This window comes from Neohortaea acidophila (genome assembly GCF_010093505.1).
Source record: "Neohortaea acidophila strain CBS 113389 unplaced genomic scaffold BDY17scaffold_4, whole genome shotgun sequence".
NCBI lineage: Eukaryota > Fungi > Ascomycota > Dothideomycetes > Mycosphaerellales > Teratosphaeriaceae > Neohortaea > Neohortaea acidophila.
The window spans coordinates 766,621-787,155 of record NW_022985513.1 but is presented as its reverse complement, the minus strand read 5'-3'; the positions used below and the strand labels follow the sequence as shown (position 1 = coordinate 787,155).

The following is a 20,535-nucleotide window of genomic DNA, read 5'->3' as shown; positions in this document are numbered from 1 at the left end:
CATCCCTATTTCATCAGACCTTCTCGACTCCCCCAATGCTTTGGCTGGGACCTGGTAGACACTCGTATCGTTTCCATGCACATTCGTTATCTCGTCTGACAATCGCATCCCACACATGTCTTGATCTCAGGCAAGAGGATCGATGGCGGATGACTACCCCGATTCAGCCTTGTTCGTCACCGCGCTTTAAAGCAAATTCAAATACTTTAAGTGATCACTAATATCAACACTCTTCCTTGGTTGGTTCGTTGCGCCTCTACACACAAATCGGTTGGATTGAGCGGGCACTATTGGGACTGAAAGTGTGTATTTGCATTAGTTGCAATTGTCAATTCCTATCGACCTTGCTCAGGCAATGTCCCGACGCCGATTGGAGTCGCTGGCTTGCCGGCCATGAGACACAAACAATTCGAATTCGCCCTGCACAATTCCGAGTTGTGTGACTGAATTGCGGTTTCAACTCCTCCTCACTTGTCCGCAGACCACATGCTAGCGGCAGCCCGAACGTCTGCTGTCGGATCCATACCCGTCCTGACGCCGTCGTTGGACATCACGGAGATGTGCATGGATGCCGTCCAGCTCGCGACCGTGCCCATCCCGGGAGTCCATGAGTCGACGCACGTCCCGGTCCAGGTCTTTGAATTCGTCGCACTGATGGTCGATCTCCTTCCACACCAGTTTGATATCCTTCCACACGTCTCCAAGGTCGTTGCGCAGTTTCGTGTCGTCCTCTCGCACTTTGTCGAGCTCAAGTTGGACTTTGGCTTCATTCTTCCGCACTCTGTCAAGCTTCATACGCACTTCGGCTTCGTTTTTTCGCACTTCTTCGAGCTCCTCAAGAACTTTGTCGTCTTTCTTGCCCATCTCTTCAAGCCCCTTTTTCAGTAGATCGACGTCTTTTCGCATGTCGTCAAGTTGTTGCTGTTGCCGAGATGCTTCTTCTTGCGCATTCTCCCACATATTCTCCAGGCTTCCTGACATGTCGGTCCGAGCCTCGGAGACATGTCTGCTCATCGTTGCAATGCCGGTTTGGAGAACCTGTTTCGATATCTCAAGCGACCCGACTCGTCTATCAACCGTTCCGAGATAGTGCGTCAGTCTGTCCAATGCCTGCGTAGTCTGCGTCGATGCTGCCGACGCGGCCACCGCGCTGGTTTTCGCCTCAAATAACGCGATCTGCGCTTGGACGGCTTTGAGTGCAATCGTGTACTGCAGTGGCAATGGGGGTGCGCCGTGAGCAGACGTGGTGTCGTTGTCTCTGATCTGCTTCAACTCCTGCTGGCTGTACTTCTTCATCGCTGCGCCAGCCGCGTGGGTCGGTATCATTTTGATCCCCGCAGTCTTGGTCTGCATGACTTCAGGCTCACGCTGCTTCTGCGGTGGCTGGTCTGCGTGAGTCGGTGTGATGGCATTGGAAGCGATGGGGTCAAAGTCCAGGTCCGATGCTTGAACCTGCTCGGTGAGCTTCGTAAGCGCCGGTTCTCTTGCTCTGAGCTGTGCTTGTGTAGGCTGTTTCAGCAACCCTGGTTGGCTTCCGACCTTGCTCCTCATGTTGGTGGTCGGGTTTTGTCGGTAAATTAGATCAAGTTGGCCTGCTGTCGCGGCTCTGGCTTCGGCTGAATGTTGGTCGGTGTAGAACCGCGACAGCATCGCAGTGAGCCATCGAGTCTTCATATTCGTATCCTCGCGTTGCTTCAGAACATCTTGCTTGAGCTCGTCCAACTCCTGCTTCAGCCTCCGATTCTCCGCCTTTGTGGAGTTATGCTCATCGTTGAGCTTATGGTAGGCTTCTTCAAACTTCCCGTGCGCTTCTTCGAGCTTTTTCACGCGGGCAGGCAGAGCGCCAGCCACACACGGGGTGGTTGTCATTCTGATCTTGTGGGTTGCGAAGAGGCTGAGGACAGATGGTGAGGATAGAGGGGCCTGAAGGAGAAAACTTCCAGGACGGATATGAGATGACGATGTTTGCTCGATTTTCTTCCGAATCTGGAAGGCACGACCATCGCACCTTCCCGATCGCCCTCCGATCAAACTCACCTCCGACGTCATGCCTCAAAGCTCCTCAAACCCCTCTGGAACAGTGCCATGCTCAAACCACATGGTGGCCGTCTGCGCAAACAACTGCGGCGCCTGCCTACACCACGGGTGCCGCATCTGCCGGTGGGTATACGCCTTCGTCTGTCCAACCGGCTGCACAGTCGACGCAATTTCTCGCAGCCTCCTCGCAGCATCCGCATTATCGGCCGTGGGCAGGATGCCAGATTTGCCAGCAGCGACGATCAGAGTCCTTGCTGGCCAGGGGGAAGGCTCCTCTCCAGCGTGTATGTTATCGGCGATGGAACGACAAAGTGCATAACTTGGTACCGTAGATCCTGACGAGCTCAGATCCGTGCCGTCCATCAGCCACGAGATCATTGATTTTGGAAGAAGCGCTTCGCCGCGCTCCTGCGCCCAGAGAACAGCTGCTACGGCGGATGGGGGAGCTGAGACCGCCCCGTATCCGGAGAGGAAGACGACATCGATAAGGTCAGGGTACTGCGATATAAGCTGTACCCCTATTCCGGCGCCGAGACTGAATCCAATGACATGAGCTCTGCCGTTGAGCGCCTTCTTCCTGATGAGGTCGGCCAGCAGGCGTGCTGATAGCTTTTTCGAAAACGGCAGGATATCTTTAGATTGTCCGTGACCGGGGAGATCGGGGATCAGAAGGTGGTAGTCTCGGGGTAGGTGAGGTACGATCAAGTCCCAGTCATCGCCGGAACGGAGAGCGCCATGGATCATTAAGACGGTGTTCTTGCCGGTCTCGACGTTCAACTCTTGATAATGCAGTCCCTCGCCGTTATTGGCGACCCCTCCACTAATTGAAGCCATCACTCGGCATCGTCAGTTGTCATATCCCGAAGTTGTCAGCCTTGAATAGAGCGTTGGAGCTCAGCTGTCTGTCGCATGTGAATGAGCCAAACTACGGTGGACTTGTTCTACATTCGTCTTCTAACGGACGTCGGGACGACGATCTTCAATTTAGAGGGCCACGGCAGGATGTACTTTACCTTATTAGGTAGTCATCGATTTCACTCCCCGCCGAATGCCACCTCAGCAGTCCCCGAATGGAGCACGCCGGCTCCCAGCGAAGGTTGGGTTTCGACTTGCCATGTCTCCCGCATCACCCTGCTGTCTGGCAGGCTTCAGATTTGTGGGTGGTCAACTGCCAACGCAATGCCGCCCACGCAGCCGATATTCCACACGCCGGCCGGAGAGCAGATCCGCCGACGTGCACTGGAACGCCTTAGTCGTCGTCAGATAGGGCCGCCGAGGAGCCAGAGCACTCAAACGTCAAGTGCGCAAACCCCAGCCTCGTCCGACTCATCAGGGATGTCCTCTCACGACACAATGGCCAGCGAGTACGCCAGATCTTCGATAGCGATGTATGGAGCGCCGTCGGATTCAGCAACCTTGATTTCAGCGACGCCTTCGGCCGATGATGGCGACGAAGTTGAGTTCTGGGACGATCCAATTCGATCTCCACCCCACAGCGCCGATGTCTTCCGCTACACCTTGGCTGAAATGTTTGGCGCCAGCCTGATCGGCTCCGGTGCCAAGTCTACTCGTTCGACTGCGGTCGACGGTTTTCGGGACTGGTTGGCTTCGTCGAGTCCGCCGGGCGTCTTGGCCGCGAACGACAGCCTGTGTCTGCTGCTACCGGCTTCCACCCTCAACGACCCCCGCCTCCTCCACGAGTCTCGGAAAAGGCATAACTTCGCCGTGCGAACCATGCAGATCGCGCTGAAAACCCAGGTGTACGACGTGGAAAGCGTAATTGCTTGTGCCTTGGGGCTATTTCACCTGGATCTGTTTCGCCCTCTCGCTTCTGGGGTGAGAGGTCTGTATGAGGGCTTCGTTCACCTGACCCATATGCATTGGAAGGAGCTGCGGGCCTCTCCAAGCCTGGCCGCTGGCTATATACGTACGCAGCTGCGACAGACGGTTCTGTTACGGTCGTTGGCTTCGCGGGTCGCGATGCCCGTACCGATCGAGCTCTGGCATCCATGGCCTGGTACAATGCAACTGCTGCCGGAAATCACAGAGAGCTTGATGCAGCTGGCCGTCAAGATCCCCGGCCTTCTTGCGGACGCCGACGAGGTTCGCGGGCCCACTCAACCCGACGTCGATGCCGTCGGGCGCTCGCTGTTAGCGTGCCTGGACATGGAGCGAAAGCTCCTAGGCTGGCAAGACCAGTACTGCACAGAAGTGACTCTTGACCTCGAAACATGCAACTTTCCGCGGTCTTGGGCAGAATTCACGATCAAAGACAAAGGTGGTGTGACCCGCAGGGTGGCCACATCCCCTGATAAACCGATCGTCAGCGCTTACTGTCAGGCCGTGTGCTACATCTGTCTCTTGCTCCTGCGAGAAGCCGTGGCGGAACTTCATGCCAGTCGCGGTGAAGAGATGCTGCGGAGTTACTACATCGAGCTTGCAACTCTGACCGCCGATACGCTTTGTCGGCTCACCTTCTACCTCATTGAAGGAGAAGACGGTCTGCTCGGCAGAGCCACTGCGGCTCGAGCTCCTCTACACTTTGCAAATCAATGGTATGAGAAGAGCAGCGATTTCCAAGCCCAGGGATGGGTCATGGAGCAAGAATTACGGGTGCAGAAGCAAATGCCGTTCCTGGCATGGGAACACCTACTTCCTCTGAGTCTCTGCTCAATGTACCTACAAGGATGAAGAGGCTTGTCTACTGCATGTAATAATTAGTCCATATATTCAACTACCTGTACCTATACCTACTCGACGTTCTCTCACCGTTCTGGACCGGCTCCACTGGTTCCACCGGCCCCCACTTTCCGCTTGCTTATGTAAATACTACCCGAACATTACATACACAGGGCAGTATTCAGCTCGAAACATCCAGTCATGTTCGCAACCTCGTCATAAACGTACATCGCCGTTGAGCTCATTCCTGTGGAAAGAGCCCGCGATGCTCTTATTCTCTACTCCGTGAACCATCATGGGCCCTCCGGCGCCCAACGCCGGACTTCTCTGGGTGGTCAAAACGGCCTCATCCTCCTCCCTGTCGCATTCTTCCGACTCTGAACGAATCCAGGTCTTCTCCCATGCACAACGGACAAGCAGACTTACCAAACGAGCACGGCGGGGGAAACGCAAGCGCGCTCAATCGAGCGAGGAGGGGACAGTGCAATTGCAAACTTCCAACCAGACCACCACGTCCCTGGTCGCAGCATATCGACAGCCGCCCATTCGAAACGCCCTGCTCCTGGACCCTACGTGTACTTCTGATGAACGCCGCGCCATCGACTTTTACCAAACCATGACGGTGAACAAGATGCTCACTCAAATGGAGGACTCTCAGTTCTGGCGGGCCGATGTCGTGTCTTTGGCGAAGTCCTGTCCGGTCATTCGGCATCTGATTGTCGCGATAGGGGCGACGCACGAAGTTCTCCTCGCAGAGGACGCCTCACGACTTAACGTGCTTGCCCTGACGCAATGCAACAAAGCTGTCGAGGAGCTTCGACTTGCCTCGCACACCGATCCCTCGGTGCTTCTTGCTTCATGCGTCTTGATCGCCGCGTACAATATACTCCGATGCGATCTCATGAATGCCGACCGCAGCGTCGAGGCGGGTCTTCAAATCATGTCTCAACACTCCGCGCAACCAGACTCGACCAATGCATCGCCTCGCTGGTACGGTGGAGATTTGAGTCGGCTGCTCGCCCCATTGAGTTTCCGTGGCGGCTATAAAATCTGGGCTTCTGATCTGGCCTTTCATTTTGAAAAGATGTCTCTCGCGGACAAGACACTGGTCATTGAGACTGATTGCGTTCACGGACCGTTTGCCGACTTTGAGCAAGCCGCAAAGTCTTTCAAAACTCTCGCTACGGAAACGGTGGCCAAAATCATGAGAAATCTAGCCGTCGGGGCGTACGTCGATCCGTCATGCCCTTTGGCTCGAGCAATCACGCGCCAATTGGAACTGTTTGACACTTACTGGAACATGTACTACAACACCATCGATGCCGAAGATGTGCTGGAGGAATTGGAGATGCAGTCGCTTCGGGTTGCCTACTACGACCTCTACCTGCTCTACAACACCCGCGCCATCTGTCCCAACGAGCTCGCAGCCAATCGAAGCGTCGAGCTATATTCATACCGGCAAAAGATCCTCGAACTTGGCGAAGAGATCATCATTGCTCGCCACGCTGGCTTCACAGTGACATACATGGAGAGATTCGTCAACCGCAGCCTCTGGGCAGTCGGACTGTACAGCTTCGCCGACGGCGTGCGACGGCGTGTCGCACAGCTGCTGTGCGGCCAAAAACATCTCCCCGGCGGTCTCAACGAATGGCTGCGCGGCACCATCATCACCATATTTGCGGACCTCGACCTCTTGATCAAGCTAACTCATCCCGACAAGAACCTCGTCGAGCGGAGGGCCACTCCCGCGGGGTATTATTGTCGAGCAGAAGATCAGTCGATCGTGTTGGTATACATGCAGCAACACGATAACGGAGGGGTGGAACGCAAAGAGTACGCCCATCGCTGGGAGCCGGAGATCAACGCCCTATTCTCCGCTGCGGAGATATCGCGCGGTCTGCAAGTTATAATGGCCAGCTACCGCATGTTTGGCAAGCCGGTGCTCCCGAACTCCGCGCGCGGATATGTGAGACCCATGCATTTCCAAGGAGAGCTGGTGCCGGTCTATCCTGAGCCTGACCTTTCCTCGGACACTACCTGACTGGCTGTCGAGAGTGCCGGCTGAGAGTATGTCCGACATTCCTTACGTCGTCCCTGGCGGTTATGTCCTTCCTATCCACGCAACTGCAATGGTCTCGACAAGCCCGACGATGCACCTAATCGCGTGTGTGCCTGCAATGGGGAAAAGTTGTACGGCTACGGCACACACGCGATCGGTTTAGTCATTCCCATCAATCATGTGAGGGAATAGACGTCCAAAGATGCAATCATCCAGTCGAGCGCAGGAACGTTCATTCAGTCTACCCCCGATCCAGCACGAATGGCGGTTGACCAGTGTTGAGATAACGAGGGTTGTTGCTGGACGAGGTGAAATGAGGTCGACTAGACGCCACCATTTTCATTGATTGCTTGGTCAGTGAGATGTACGATCAGGACTTAGTAGACATGATGAAGCATCATTATCTAATGAGCTCAGCCGACTGTCACATGTGAATGAGCAAACAAGCTTTTGCGGCGTCTCGGAACGGAATCCGTGCGCCGAACCGGAACCGAAAGGCTGCTTGAATAAATATTTAACTTCATCGCGATGACGATTTGGTTGCATCCCCGTCCCTAATCCGGCTCAGCACACGCAAGAGTCGGTCAAGAAGGGGGTTTGATACGCCATACGATCCTTCATTCATCACATATTCGAGCCAGGTGCTCCTTTTCTCTCTTACTCCAACTATGGCCTCGAGTCCTTTAAAGAACTCCTCGTCCACGGCGAGCGGGATGAGCAACGGCATACACCAGCCAATCCCGCGCAAACCCGCTCTCTCATCCCTGGCGCATTCCCGCGCCGATATCATCAAGTCAGAAGAACTGCCAGTACCCGAACGAACGCCATCGCAGACTCCAGCGCCGCCGGAAGATGCACCTCCCTCGGTGAAGGCCACATCGGAGGCGCGTAAGCAGTTGCGGGCCAAGCGGAAACGCATGTTCCCAACGGTCGACTATCAAGAGCGTGTGTCATACTTCGACCCTAAGAGCGACTATTCCAACTTTCGCGGCTTCTTCGTGCTATTCTGGGTGGGGTTGGCGATCATGGTCATCACCTCCATGCTGCGCAACTACAAAGAGACGGGCAACTTGTTCAATTTCAAACAGTGGCCACTGTTCACGGCGAACGTGTGGGAGCTTGCTCCCCTCGATCTGCTCATGTGTGCGAGCACGGGCGTCAATCTCCCGCTGAACATGCTGTACACGAACAGCTCGGGGTGGTTGGCGTGGAACAAAGGCGGCAGGATCGTGCAGAGCATCGTTCAGTCGATATGGCTGTGGGTGTGGATCTCGTATCCCTTTGCACGAGACTGGAGCTGGACGGCGCAAGTCTTCTTCACGCTGCACACCCTCGCCCTCTTCATGAAAATGCACAGCTACGCCTTCTACTGTGGGCACTTATCGAACACGCTCAAGCGACTGCAACAGCTCGACATGCCGATTGGGCCGCAAACACCGACGACCGCTGCTGTCCATTACCCGCGCACACCAATCGCCGAGAGAATGCAGTTCATTCCGGATGACGACGAGTCCAGCAGACATACCAACATCTCCCCCATCGTTCAATTACGCGAGGATCTCGCCAAAGAACTCACGTCCCCCTCCGGCAACGTCACATACCCCTCCAACTTAACGGTGGAGAACTTCTTCGACTACCTCTTGTGCCCCACCCTATGCTACGAACTCGAATACCCGCGCAACCGCAGCCGCAACTACCTTGAGCTCTTCTACAAAGTCCTCGCCGTCTTCGGCTGCATCTTCCTCATGACCGTCACGAGCGAAGAATTCATCATCCCCGTCCTCGACGAGTCGCACATCCGCCTGCAAGAGAACGAATACTTGCTCGACAAATCCCTCATCTTCGCCGAGACCGTCTCGCGCCTCCTCTTCCCCTTCATGGTCACCTTCCTGCTCGTCTTCCTCGTCATCTTCGAATACGCCCTGGGCGCTTTTGCGGAAATCACCTGCTTCGCCGACCGCCAATTCTACTCCGACTGGTGGAACTCGCTGGACTGGCTCGAGTTCTCCCGCGAGTGGAACATCCCCGTGCACAACTTCTTCCGCCGGCACGTGTACAGCGCGTCGCGCAGCGCCAACCTCTCCCGCCCCGTCGCCATGAGCATCACCTTTTTCATCTCCGCGCTGGCGCACGAGCTCGTCATGGGCTGCATCACGCGCAAGTTCCGCGGGTATGGCTTTGTGCTGCTCATGCTGCAGATGCCGTTTGTCATGATTCAGCGGCTGCCCGGCATTCGCGAGCGCACGTTGCTGAATAATGTCATGTTTTGGATTTGCATGATTATGGGGTTGGCTTTGGTGAGTCGTCTCTCTCCTCTGTTCTGCTTCGATATCTGGAAGCTGACTATGAAACAGTTGTGTGCTCTCTACGTCCTTGTATAGATTTAGAACCGGCGTGCCTCTGAATGACCAACGGCCTTCACATAGCATTCTAGTCCGATATGCTCGCTTACGCATCTACGTGTCCTGCTCAAAACATCTGTATTCCTTCCTCATGCTCTTGCGTAAATACCTATACCTGTAGTCTGGCAAGTGCAACCGCACGAAACTCTAATTTCCGCATCGAGAAGCTCCTGACGTCTTCCAATCGATCCTCAGCCTTGGAACCCTCCAAACCCATCAATCGACTCTGAAGACCCTCCCCATCCCAATCAAATCTAGCACTCGGTGGCCAATCGATCACCATAACATGCAACTCCACGACCTCCTCTTCTGGCGCTCCAAAACCCCCACGGACAACGAATGGCGCCCGCAACCGCCGAAACACCCCACACCATTCGGACGGGTAGACCTCCAAGCCGCATTCGTAGACGCATCGCCTTTCGTCGCGGGCGCCGGCAGCCTGGCGCATTTCCGCCAAATCAATCAATTAGGCTGGACGGTGCCCGCGTCGATTTTCCGCAACGCGCGCACGATGCTCGCGATGGAGCGCACGGCGTGCGTTTTGCCTGTGCTCTTTATGCTTTGCCAGGCTGCGCGGGTTGATTATCGAACTTACATCCCGCGGTGGTGTCATGATCGGGAGAGGAGGCGGGTGGAGACGGAGGTGAGGGGGCATGTGGAAGTGGGAGGGTGGATTGGGGTTGGGGTGTGGATTGCGCGGACGTTTGTTTTCCGTGCGAGGTCGGTGAATTATCCTGTTCCTGTGCTGGAGGTGGTGATGGGGATGGGACTGGCGGATTTGATGCATAGGGAGTATTGTAAGGCTCATGGGCTTTGATGATGGAACTTCATGACTGATGATGCTATTCTTCACTGCGAACGCTGCGACATGTGCACGTTTGGGAAGCGAGGTTCTAATCCTCTTCGAGACGTGCAAACGACTCGTCTCGTCTGCGTTTCCTGCGCAACCACGCGAGACTCGGAGGGCTCAAGATCTCGTTGAACACGCCGGTGCCCCAGACGAGCAGGGCGAAGCCGACGACTTGCAACCATTTGAATGTCTCCCAGCCCAGGCCGAGACTTACGATCCAGATGAAGAGGGTGCGGCAGGTGTCGATGGTGCTGCGCGAGGTGGCGGAAAGGGAGCGAGTGACGGACAAGCCGAAGAAGTTGAAGCCGCTGTAGAGTTGTTAGCTAGGAATATCAGGCAGTCCGAAAAGGAACATACCCAATCGATAGCATGATCAGCAGTGATGTCGTGCCAATGGCTCTGTTCGTAAACACTTGGTGGAAGGCTTCGGTGGCATTGAAGTAGCCGGTTCCGATGGCCGCGTGCAGCACTCCCATGCCAATCAGCGTGATCGTGAAGCCGAACAGCCCTTCCCAGCCGACGACGTGGATGGGATCCATGGAGTAGGTGCCCATGAGACTCTCCTCGATGACAAACTGCGACGCCGTGAAGATCTGCGCGCCGGCAATCATAAAGACTCCGATGATTGTCTGTGCGGCCGTTGGCTCCGCCAGGGTCGAAATCGTATCTCTGGCCAGCATCAATGCTTGACGCACGAAGAGCATGCTCCCGTCGTCTGGCCGCGTATCACCCGGCACCTCCGCCTTATTTGCCAAAGCGCCCGCCAAGCCGACAATAGCCACTCCCAGCACCACCACGAACAAGCTGACCCACTTCCAAAGACCCAAGTATCGCTTCAAGAATATCACGCTGAGGAGGCCAACAAAGAGCACCAGGGCTCCACGCGTCATTTGGTAGATGGAAGCCGCGACAAACAAGAGGCCGGCGTTCATGAGTGTGGTGCCACAAATATCACAGATGGCCGGCAGCGCCAGCAGAGTGACCTTCCATCCCGTCAGGGGCCTCCTCTCCCCGGCCATGATCGCTTCTTCGGGCACGGGCTTGGCCACCACGTTCGTCGGGTCTATCAGTGTCTGCGACTCGGAGAGATCAGGCACCACGCGCTCATCCTCGTCGTCTAGTATCGCCTCCTCGCTATCCCCTGTGCCGAGTGGGCGATAGGCTACATCTTGTTCAGACGAGCTCTTTCCTCGGATGCGGCGGAAGAGGAAGGATAGGAACACGACGAGCCAGCATCCGGACTCGCCCACGAACATCTGTAAGGTCTGAATGACGGGCTGCTCGAAGGTCTTGGGGTGGGCGGAGTCGCAGTCGGCGACGCATTGCATGTCCTGTCACACTCTACGCGTCAGTGCTGGAGTGGAAGGGGAGTGGAGTGGGGTTGGCAGTGCACACTCACTTGGTACTTGGTGAGCAACGTGTTGCACACACCGGTCAACAGCATCATGCCTACGAGAACGGGGATGACGGCTTTGCTGGACGCCATGGTTGCTGTATCGTCGGTGGAATACACAGAGTCCTGGCGCGAAGTGGAGAGGACGGGAGGTGTTCGTCGGTCACATGGTCTGGGCGTGAAGGAGGGAGGATTCATTGATAAGGTGAGGCGAGGCTTGACGGAGAGGTGCCTTCCGTTTCCGGAACGAAGGCCCGTGCGTGGAGTGCGCGCCTACCTGAGCTACACTCATGCCAACAACTATTCCCCAAGATCCGTACAATACACTTTCAAAAGAATTGATACCTCCCCTTGGACTCTGGCAGGACTCATGTAATTGGAAACTAAACGCTCGGTGCCATATGGTCTTCGGGCTCCATTTCATGATGAAGCATGACACACCCACCGTAACAAGGAGAACCCTTGACCGTTCAGCAGTAACAAACACTGCCAATCAAATCACATCGTGACCCAATTCCCAACATGGACATCGAAAACCTTTCAGATGTGCAGCGAGTTTTCGCCGTCTCCGAACTCCTCGAGCACATCCTCCTGAACCTCCCCAGCCAGCTCCTCTCCATCTTAGATAACGAAGACCCCCGCTCAGTACGAGTGTACAACAACGCCCGCATCCTCAGCCACCTGCTCCGCCTAACCGAAGTCAACCGACAATGGCACCAATGCATCCACGGCTCCAAACGTCTCCAACGCGCTCTTTTCCTCCAAGCCGATTCGAAACCCGGCCGCCCCTCCGTCACCTCCTCTCCTGCCTTCTCCCGCCGGCGGAAACTCATCGCCCCTACGCTCAGCCTCACTATTCCCTGGTTCCCACAACTCAACCCAATCATCCAAAGCACCTTTCCCTCTTACCACTTCCGCTTCTGGCGTTCAACTCTGCCCCTGGTCCTGGAAGCTCAGCCGGGTGGACACATGTACTCCTTCGAGGAACCGAAAGGCCAGGGGCTGGATTGCTTCGCGCTCATGATTTTCCGCTGCGATGTGCCGGCCATCAAGCTGCGCGCCATCACCGGGCAGGGCCGGAGCATCTCGAAGATGCAACTTTCGAAACCTCCGTGTGTGGCGCTGCAGTGCAGCATTTGGGACGAGCGAGACGAGACGAGGGACTACGTGGGCTTGACGAAAAGTCTCGCCCCGTCGGTCATTCGGTCTGACGAGGGTGTCACGCTTGGGATGGTGCACGAGGCGGCGAGCAAGTGTTTCGACGAGTACCGCGATGTGAGCTGCATCAAGTTTACGACGTCGACGCCGTTGGGCGGGTGGTTTGAACTGGCGAGCAATATTACGAATTAGGAGCGGCCACTGTCGTTGGTTATGATTAATGTTGAATTCACGAAGTATCAAACGGTCTTTTTCGTCATCACTGCCTGTGCGCACGCTCAATGTCCTCCAAACTCCTCGTGTCATCGTCGTGGTTGTCGTCGTGGTCGAAATCAATGCTCCTGGCGTCCATTTCGTGTCTTCTAATCGACTCTGTTTCCTTCACTCCCGTAACCGGATCCAGAGGTGCATCGACGGCTGGGTCCGATCTCTGCTCGGTCTCTCCGCCTATGTGTGAAGGCGTGTGCTCTTCACGAACCAACTGTGTTGTAGCTAGTTGGTCGCCAGCAGCCTCCCGCGGTACCTCCGTATAGGCAAAGCCATCCGACTTTTCCCCAGCGCTGGAATACTTCTCAGGTGCCGGGGAATAAGTACTACGCCGACGGCGGCGCCAGCAGAGGAACAGTAAGACGGCGATCAGTAGTGCGCCTCCGACTCCTACACCGACACCAATGCCTATCGTAGCTGCCGATGACAGGCCGTGGCTATGTTTTGCAGCCGACGCGGAGGCTGATGCACTGGGTGTAGATGAGGACGGCGTGGAGGCAGGGGTCGCATTGCTCTCGCAAGTTGGCTTCGCACGCGCGGGAATAGCGAGAACGGGAGCACAGTCGATCTGACCGGAAGAAATGACTGTGAGGTCTCCATCCACCTGCGTTAGAGATTGGTTGAAGCTTTAACTCCGTTAGCAGTGATCTATACGCTTCTGTTAGGTCTGACTTGCTTGTGTATATTCCCTTCGATAGTGACGGAGCTCCTCGCTATCGTGAGGGCCGGGAGATCCACCGCCGAGAGTCCATCGTTGCCACTGATCACGATAGGGCCATTGGCAGTGGTGAGAGCTGGCGCTGTGAGATTGAACAGCCTTGTGTTCCCTTCCACTTGCAACGTATCGGCGACACTCAGATCCGGCAGATCCACGAATTCGCAAATCGCATTGTCTTCAATGATGACTGTTGCATTGTACGGCGCCAGCCCGGAGAGGTCGATTGCCTCTAGGTAGGGGTTTCCCACAGCGACGATCGAGACTTCAGATCCTTCAGGCAAAGTTCCAGATACAGAGCTATCCTGCCCAAGCGGACCAATCTGCCACGCATTTGTCCCATTGAACATGATCTGCGAGACCGCTCCTATATTCGGCAGCGTTCCAGTGGCGTCGGGGAATTTCGTGCACGGCAACAAGTTGGTGAAATTTACGTTCTGAAAGATGATCGAATTGGCGGTGACATCCAGCCGGGGTATGCAGAGGCTCTCGATGTTCTGGAAGACGATGTCCTGGGAAACAGAGGAGAGGCCATCGAAGGATATGTCAAAGGCGATGCCCGGAGCGCGGGACATGTCTGATATCACCAGCGACCCGTCAATTGTTGGGATGGAGACGGCGAAAGCTGTCGCTGGTGAGTTCTCTGGGGGAAGGGGAAGTGGCACGGGAAGTCCACTCAGTGTAAGGTCACCATGGAATGTTGAGCAGCGAGACAACTTGGTCAGCTGGGATGTGGCTGTCACGGTCATGGGACCGCAGCATTCTGCAGGTGAGCAAGATGGTGATGGCGAGTGCAATTTGGCTGTGGGTGTCGGTGTCAAACCCGTGACGAAGTCGGTTGGTGGTGGAGACCCCGAGGGAAAAACATCTCCTGCGCCAGATTAGAGACCCGAGGAATTCTTAGACGTGCTTGCATTTACCTGCTCTTCCTAGGTCGACCATGGCTGACAATGATAGTAGAGTCAACCACAAGTTGTCTCGATGGTTGGGGGCCATCTGGATTATAAAGTCGAATGATCAAGTCAATTGTGGAATCTCGACGCAGTTGCAATTCCCCTCATCTGGCAAGGCAGGAAAGAAAGCATGAAATGAAGCACAAGAGGGAAGAAGCGCAGAAATGGGGTTCCAGAGTATGGGCAGTGCAAGGCGAAGCGCATGAACAGCGCGTTTAGGGTCCCCAACGTCTAACCAATTTTAATCGTATTCATGCATCCAAGCGCGAGGATGGTGTAACGTTACCATCCCTTGCTCGTGCACCAACCGCCCGACGTCCTCGGAATGAGCGGTTGCGAGTCGAATGCAGCTTCACCACGCGCCTGAGTTGATGCCGTTGCGTGGTCAATTATTCAGGAATACCGTGGCATGCATCGCCAGGAGGGGTGTGAATGCCTCTCGTAAAGCTGGGGAGGATGCATGAGTGCTCCTTATTGTGTTCCAATTTTAGATCAGGCTGACCCGCTGTGCCGCGGGCCCGATGTTGCACGCCTCCCTGGACAGCCTTGATTGTTAAAGAGTGGCTCAGAAGCACTTCATACCTCATCTACTCCTGAGCCTTTCCTCCAGATAACACTTGCACCATCGCAAGATACTAGGTGAATCGCTGTGGGTACGGTACCTGTCCGCCGTCACAGGCGTAGTTCGCGATGCACAGGCGGTCAGGCTCTCGAGCCATAGGTTCATGTTCAGAATGGTGTTGACTCTGCAGTCTGTCCAGTTGTAAACACGACGTCTGCTCCAGTAAAGAACGGCTTACGATGTATGCATCAAGCCCGTCTTGGAGAGGCATTAACCGTCACAAGTAAACAAGGCCAATGGCAGATGACAGCCTCGGGCGAGCGGCCATCAACCATAAGAATATGCTGGTTGCAAAGAGACGAATTGACTCGCCGACGGACTGCAACAATAGTGATCTCCGCTTCGAGGAGATTCGTCGTCAGAGCACATGGTGTTCGAGACTCGGATGACGGCGGCGAGTACTGCGTGTCAACGGAGAGTACCCTAGAGAATAAGTGCTTAGGCGGGTAGGGTAAGCATCTTCGGAGACTGTGGCCAGCCTTGCACGATGGAATAGAGAAAGGTAAAGGGCCGAACTGGGCCGATGCCTCCTAGATCCCTCCCGACAGGAGACAGACACAGGTTGGGAGGCTATGAGGAAGTGATTTGCTGTCGGCAAAACTCGGAAAGAGCGGGAAAGAAAGGGAGCAGAAGATTTCGCGCCCCAACGAAGAAGGCGGGGACCGCCGTGGTAACAAGCCGGGGCGCACGAGCCAAGTGACGGTCCGCCCTCGCCGCCGCCGCTCCTGAAGCTCTGGTGAAAAGGACTTTCGCTACTTATTTTTCTCACCTCTCTATCCGCCCGGCAACCCACGCCATCACATCGCATCCGCAACACCTTGCTTCCATCACCTCTCCACTCATCAGTCCTCCTTATACCCCTCCATCCACTCAATCCCACACACACACAACCGTCACCATGTCGGACAAGAAGGGTGATGTCAACGTAAGTCCTCCTTCCCTCCATGCGCTGCGTTCGCAATCCTCGCACGCCGCATCCATTGCCCTACTCAGTCACTGACAATGGTTGTAGCAAGCCGACAAGAGCTTGTACGTTCCGCTCCCTCCATTCCTCCCTCCTCTTTGCCTTCGCAGTGATGACGAGAAGCTCCTGTCGCTCCGGCAAAGCTCTCTTATCCACCATTCCGCCGCGGCCCAGCAAAACTCGCCCTGTGCATTCGATGCCATCAAACCACAACGCGCCGCTGACTTTTCCGTAGCATGGGCATGCCCGGCTTCGTGGTCGACTTCTTGAGTACGTCTCCCCTTCTTCCCGCGCCGCCGGATGGCAGAAAGAGCTTGCAATGCCTGTGGCAACTGCTCGCCGGGCCGCTGATAAGGCATGGACAATGGCTAATCATCCTCCGCAGTGGGTGGTGTCTCCGCCGCCGTCTCGAAGACCGCTGCCGCTCCCATCGAGCGTGTCAAGCTCCTCATCCAGAACCAGGTATGTCGTGTCATGCCATTGAGCCCAATCGGGGCTTGGCAGTTATCCGCAAAAGCCTTCTCCCCCGGACACCTTGTCCGAATCTAGGCCCACGATGCACCGTGCTGACGCATTCTCCGCATGTAGGATGAGATGATGAAGGCTGGCCGTCTCGAGCGCCGCTACGATGGTATCATGGAGTGCTTCCGCCGTACCGCCGGCGAGGAGGGTGTCATGTCTCTGTGGCGTGGTAACACGGCCAACGTGCTCCGTTACTTCCCCACCCAGGCCCTCAACTTTGCCTTCCGTGATACCTACAAGTCCATGTTCGCGTTCAAGAAGGAGCGTGATGGGTACTGGTGGTGGATGGCTGGCAACCTTGCCTCCGGTGGTGTAAGTCGTCCTACATCTCAACCCCCAGCATTCGATTGCGGCCCACTAACCACCCTTCCCAACAGGCCGCTGGTGCCACGTCCCTTCTCTTCGTCTACTCCCTCGACTACGCCCGTACCCGTCTTGCCAACGATGCGAAGAGCGCAAAGAAGGGTGGTGAGCGCCAGTTCAACGGTCTCGTCGACGTCTACAAGAAGACCCTCGCCTCCGATGGTATCGCCGGTCTCTACCGTGGTTTCATGCCCTCCGTCACTGGTATCATCGTCTACCGCGGTCTGTACTTCGGTATGTACGACTCGATCAAGCCCGTCCTCCTCGTCGGCCCTCTTGAAGGAAACTTCCTCGCCTCCTTCTTGCTCGGATGGACTGTCACGACCGGTGCCGGTATTGCCTCTTACCCTCTCGATACTGTCCGTCGTCGTATGATGATGACTTCTGGTGAAGTAAGTTCTCAATCTCTCCCTGACTCGTTTCGGTCCAGCAAGCGCTAACAACCTTCTCCCAGGCCGTCAAGTACAAGTCGTCGATCGATGCCTTCCAGCAAATCGTCAAGGCCGAGGGTGTCAAGTCGCTCTTCAAGGGTGCCGGTGCCAACATCCTCCGTGGTGTTGCCGGTGCTGGTGTGCTCTCCATCTACGACCAAGCCCAGCTCCTCATGTTCGGCAAGAAGTTCAAGTAAACGACACGCACGAGCCGGGTCCTGTACGGGGGTGGAAAAGTTACAGGTTGATGGTAGGGGGTGAAGAGATTGGGGCTGGACAAGGCGGATGCATGGAGAGGTGGGAAGGGGGAGAGAGGTGGTCTGCTACTGTCTGATCAGGCGGAAGTGGGCGGTGCAGGTGTAAGAGCGAAGGATGGGAGACGTTGCCACGCGATCGGCCTGTTTCCTTTCTCGGAGCGCTGCGGCAAAATGTGGTTCTTTTCTTCCATTCCTCACTCTGGCACTCGCGCACACCCTTCTGCCCGTGTACTACATCGAATGGGTGTCTTCGTATAGTGGCGCATAGAGTTCTTTTGTCATAAGCAATGATTTGTGTCCTTTTCACAGCCTTCCAGCACTTCCAGGCCCATTCGCCACAGCCCGTCTTCAGTCGACCCTCCGTCGCGATCACGTGACTTGGCGGCTCCCTTGCTACGTCATTGCTGGGGTGGGAGGTACACGTTACGCGAAGCTGCAAGGCGAGCACACGTTACAGAAAGGTGCCTGCTTTTGAATCTTCTCCTCCAACCTCCACAACCAGCACGTTCTCGTGAAACGCAAGTGTCACCATGCCACCGATTCCAATCCACATCGACGACCCCATCGCGCCCGTCAAACCCCAAGGTGCAACTCCACAAACATCAGCCGAGCAACAGCAGCAACCACAACGCGACGCACGACTCCCCGCCGCGAACACAGCAACAGCAACAGCAGCAGCTCACAACCCGACCGCCGCATCCGCATACCCCGCCGCTCGCCCCGGCGCCCCTGCAGTCCCTGCTCCCACACCTTTCATCCAGCCCGCACCTCCTCAAGCAACTCGCACACAACCCTATGCCTCAAGCGCCCAAGATGGCCCGCCAGCACCCCAGCCCGGCGCAGTCCCGATCCCGCCTCAAGTAGCCGTGACCGCTACGGCAGCAAGTCCTCTCCCTCCTCCGCCCAGACCAGGCGAAGCTCTAAAACAGCGGGAACACGAACAACACGCAACAACGACCACCATGCCCCCTCAAATGGCCATCCCAGCACCAGCGCAGAACCTCGCGCCCACGTACTCCACCCACCCCTCCGCGGCCTCCGACGCCCGCATCCCCGGCACAACGCTCAATCTCGGCCCCGTAAGCGCGCCCGCGGCCGGCGGGTACCAGCAGAACACGTCCGCGCAGGAGATGCCGGCTTCGCAGCGCGCGGGGTTTGAGGCGCAGCTTGAGCAGCAGGGGCGGAGCGGGAGTTTGGGCGGGGCGGGGGCGGGGGTTAGTAGTGTTGTTGGCGGGGTGGGGGAGGCTTTGACCGGGGAGACGGCGGAGAATGCTTGGAATGCGGTTAAGGGGTGGGTTGGGGCGGCGGGGGAGAAGTTGGTGGAGACGGAGGAGAGTGTGTGGAGGAGGATTAATGGGAAGTGATGAGTTTGGACCAGGGTCTGGGAGTTAAGCGTTGATGGGTGGGCTGGGATGGGGGCGTTTCATGGCGGACGTGAGTCCGGTGATTTGTGTGTTGCTACAAGGGTAGTCCTTGCTGCACTAGCCGTCTAGAGGATGGTTGAAGTCTTGATCCGTTCTATAGAGTGGAACAGCGGATAGATAGTTCTCGGACATGCGAAAATGTGAGAGATTCCACACAGACCCATCATATATACACTCCCACACCATCACCTACAACTCCTGCTGCTCCATCTTCACCCACCGAATCAACCCGGTACTAGGCTCACAATTAACATACTCGAACCGCGCCTCGCCCTCCTTCAAAATCGACACCTCATGCCACGTCATGAACTTCTTGTCGGGCCCAAACTTGCGCGCGTGCGCCAGCGCGCCGACGAAAATGGCGAGGTGCGACGGGTGCGTGCTCGACCAGTACTCCAGGTCGGCCCAGTTGCGGAAGAAGCCGGCGCCGCAGCTCTCGCGGATCTTCTCGTCGGCGCCGTTGACGTTCTGCAGGAAGCGTAGGCCGATTGTGCCTGTTTCGAGCGGGTTGTCCCAGAGGTGTTGCATGCCGCCCATGAGTTTGATTTGGAGGTCGGATTCGTAGGCTTCGCGTTCGTCGGGCGGGCATTGCTCCCACCATTGGCCCGAGCCTAAGGGGCGTTAGTAAAACGTTCATGAGGAGTGGAGGGGATGAGGGAGGCTTACGAATGTGACACATGTTGTCGTAGTTGGTGCCTGTCAGGTACTGCCCGACACCAACTGGAGCGGGATCAGGAGGCCGAGTCTCGTCAGGAGGGTGGAAGAGATCGTCCTTCGAAGCGGGCAATCGATCGCGGCCGGCGCCCCAGTACGCCGTAAGGTTGTGAGCAGGGAACTCGGCGCCGGGAGCCTGCGAGATGCCAGGTTGATGCAACAAGCTGGCGTAGTTGGTCTCTAGTCGCTCGACGGGAGTTGTAAAGGACTCGCTCCACAAGCCTATGGAGTGCTTCGCCTCGCCCAGGTCGTTCCACGCTTTCCGTAAACCTAGTGCGTCCAGCTTGGCTTGGAAGGCTTTTGCGTCGGTCCAGTACGCCACCCATACCTTAGAATCGACTACATCGAAGCCATGCGTGACTCGGAGAATGTCGACTGCCATCGGCTTGCCTTGATCGGAACGGATGAGTTTTTCCATAATCTGTTCGGCGCTGGCTAATGCGCTGTGATCTGCCCCGTGGGCTTGGGCCCCCACGTACAGCGTGTAGATGTGCGTGACGGCATCAGGGAGTTTCAACGTCCAGCGTGGCACCGGTACTTTGTGGTTCGGAGGCCGCTTGAGGGGGTATCGACGGTCCTTCGTTTCGACAACTTCTTCGAGGGTCGTAGACATGGCTGTGCTGTACGGGCGGCGGGAAGGAGTATGAGACGGGCTGAGGGTCAAGAGGGGACGTTGGCTTGCACGGAGAACTCGGAGTGCACGGAGCGGAGACTTTTTGAAAAGA

General features: G+C 56.3%; 11 protein-coding genes across 11 annotated transcripts; 6 read left to right on the top strand and 5 right to left on the bottom strand.

The window, feature by feature from the left end:
- Nucleotides 1-489: 489 nt before the first annotated feature.
- BDY17DRAFT_309478 (uncharacterized protein) lies at nt 490-1,869 on the bottom strand (the record flags this gene model as incomplete). Its single annotated transcript, XM_033735337.1, has 1 exon — nt 490-1,869. One exon carries the CDS (start codon nt 1,867-1,869, stop codon nt 490-492), a length of 1,380 nt encoding a protein of 459 aa, XP_033590754.1.
- Nucleotides 1,870-2,052: 183 nt separating this feature from the next.
- On the bottom strand, nt 2,053-2,871 carry BDY17DRAFT_323053 (Alpha/Beta hydrolase protein; the record flags this gene model as incomplete). Its single annotated transcript, XM_033736936.1, has 1 exon — nt 2,053-2,871. One exon carries the CDS (start codon nt 2,869-2,871, stop codon nt 2,053-2,055), a length of 819 nt encoding a protein of 272 aa, XP_033590753.1.
- A 157-nt stretch (nt 2,872-3,028) lies between these two features.
- On the top strand, nt 3,029-4,787 carry BDY17DRAFT_295153 (uncharacterized protein). Its single transcript, XM_033733254.1, has one exon. The coding sequence runs from the start codon at nt 3,040-3,042 to the stop codon at nt 4,726-4,728; it is 1,689 nt and encodes a 562-aa protein (XP_033590752.1). The 5' UTR covers nt 3,029-3,039; the 3' UTR covers nt 4,729-4,787.
- A 224-nt stretch (nt 4,788-5,011) lies between these two features.
- Nucleotides 5,012-6,757, top strand: BDY17DRAFT_323051 (uncharacterized protein; the record flags this gene model as incomplete). Its single annotated transcript, XM_033736935.1, has 1 exon — nt 5,012-6,757. The coding sequence occupies one exon, from the start codon at nt 5,012-5,014 to the stop codon at nt 6,755-6,757; it is 1,746 nt and encodes a 581-aa protein (XP_033590751.1).
- A 563-nt stretch (nt 6,758-7,320) lies between these two features.
- On the top strand, nt 7,321-9,269 carry BDY17DRAFT_295151 (MBOAT, membrane-bound O-acyltransferase family-domain-containing protein). The gene is made up of 2 exons (XM_033733253.1): nt 7,321-9,072; nt 9,130-9,269. Exons 1-2 carry the CDS (start codon nt 7,444-7,446, stop codon nt 9,154-9,156), a joined length of 1,656 nt encoding a protein of 551 aa, XP_033590750.1. The 5' UTR covers nt 7,321-7,443; the 3' UTR covers nt 9,157-9,269.
- A 558-nt stretch (nt 9,270-9,827) lies between these two features.
- Nucleotides 9,828-11,605, bottom strand: BDY17DRAFT_295148 (uncharacterized protein). The gene is made up of 3 exons (XM_033733252.1): nt 11,427-11,605; nt 10,385-11,358; nt 9,828-10,335 (listed from the first exon to the last, which is right to left on the bottom strand). Exons 1-3 carry the CDS (start codon nt 11,511-11,513, stop codon nt 10,071-10,073), a joined length of 1,326 nt encoding a protein of 441 aa, XP_033590749.1. The 5' UTR covers nt 11,514-11,605; the 3' UTR covers nt 9,828-10,070.
- Nucleotides 11,606-11,740: 135 nt separating this feature from the next.
- Nucleotides 11,741-12,823, top strand: BDY17DRAFT_295146 (uncharacterized protein). Its single transcript, XM_033733251.1, has one exon. The coding sequence runs from the start codon at nt 11,943-11,945 to the stop codon at nt 12,768-12,770; it is 828 nt and encodes a 275-aa protein (XP_033590748.1). The 5' UTR covers nt 11,741-11,942; the 3' UTR covers nt 12,771-12,823.
- Nucleotides 12,824-13,493: 670 nt separating this feature from the next.
- On the bottom strand, nt 13,494-14,135 carry BDY17DRAFT_323047 (uncharacterized protein; the record flags this gene model as incomplete). The annotated part of the gene is made up of 1 exon (XM_033736934.1): nt 13,494-14,135. The coding sequence occupies one exon, from the start codon at nt 14,133-14,135 to the stop codon at nt 13,494-13,496; it is 642 nt and encodes a 213-aa protein (XP_033590747.1).
- Nucleotides 14,136-15,830: 1,695 nt separating this feature from the next.
- BDY17DRAFT_295135 (ADP,ATP carrier protein) lies at nt 15,831-17,981 on the top strand. Its single transcript, XM_033733250.1, has 7 exons — nt 15,831-16,060; nt 16,148-16,164; nt 16,335-16,369; nt 16,485-16,561; nt 16,688-16,933; nt 16,999-17,376; nt 17,439-17,981. Exons 1-7 carry the CDS (start codon nt 16,034-16,036, stop codon nt 17,610-17,612), a joined length of 954 nt encoding a protein of 317 aa, XP_033590746.1. The 5' UTR covers nt 15,831-16,033; the 3' UTR covers nt 17,613-17,981.
- Nucleotides 17,982-18,069: 88 nt separating this feature from the next.
- On the top strand, nt 18,070-19,036 carry BDY17DRAFT_344981 (uncharacterized protein; the record flags this gene model as incomplete). The annotated part of the gene is made up of 1 exon (XM_033738071.1): nt 18,070-19,036. The coding sequence occupies exon 1, from the start codon at nt 18,203-18,205 to the stop codon at nt 19,034-19,036; it is 834 nt and encodes a 277-aa protein (XP_033590745.1). The 5' UTR covers nt 18,070-18,202.
- A 249-nt stretch (nt 19,037-19,285) lies between these two features.
- BDY17DRAFT_309471 (hem-containing dehydratase protein) lies at nt 19,286-20,423 on the bottom strand (the record flags this gene model as incomplete). Its single annotated transcript, XM_033735336.1, has 2 exons — nt 19,286-19,707; nt 19,763-20,423. 2 exons carry the CDS (start codon nt 20,421-20,423, stop codon nt 19,286-19,288), a joined length of 1,083 nt encoding a protein of 360 aa, XP_033590744.1.
- Between the last annotated feature and the right edge of the window lie 112 nt (nt 20,424-20,535).

Coding starts and splice junctions, on each gene's coding strand:
- BDY17DRAFT_295153 (XM_033733254.1), top strand. CDS start 3,040: ATGTACTTTACCTTATTAGGTAGTCATCGATTTCACTCCCCGCCGAAT.
- BDY17DRAFT_295151 (XM_033733253.1), top strand. CDS start 7,444: ATGGCCTCGAGTCCTTTAAAGAACTCCTCGTCCACGGCGAGCGGGATG. Junction 9,073..9,129: donor TGATTATGGGGTTGGCTTTG/GTGAGTCGTCTC, acceptor ACTATGAAACAG/TTGTGTGCTCTCTACGTCCT.
- BDY17DRAFT_295148 (XM_033733252.1), bottom strand. CDS start 11,513: ATGGCGTCCAGCAAAGCCGTCATCCCCGTTCTCGTAGGCATGATGCTG. Junction 11,359..11,426: donor CGTTGCTCACCAAGTACCAA/GTGAGTGTGCAC, acceptor AGAGTGTGACAG/GACATGCAATGCGTCGCCGA. Junction 10,336..10,384: donor CTGATCATGCTATCGATTGG/GTATGTTCCTTT, acceptor ACAACTCTACAG/CGGCTTCAACTTCTTCGGCT.
- BDY17DRAFT_295146 (XM_033733251.1), top strand. CDS start 11,943: ATGGACATCGAAAACCTTTCAGATGTGCAGCGAGTTTTCGCCGTCTCC.
- BDY17DRAFT_295135 (XM_033733250.1), top strand. CDS start 16,034: ATGTCGGACAAGAAGGGTGATGTCAAC. Junction 16,562..16,687: donor AGCTCCTCATCCAGAACCAG/GTATGTCGTGTC, acceptor CTCCGCATGTAG/GATGAGATGATGAAGGCTGG. Junction 17,377..17,438: donor TGATGATGACTTCTGGTGAA/GTAAGTTCTCAA, acceptor ACCTTCTCCCAG/GCCGTCAAGTACAAGTCGTC.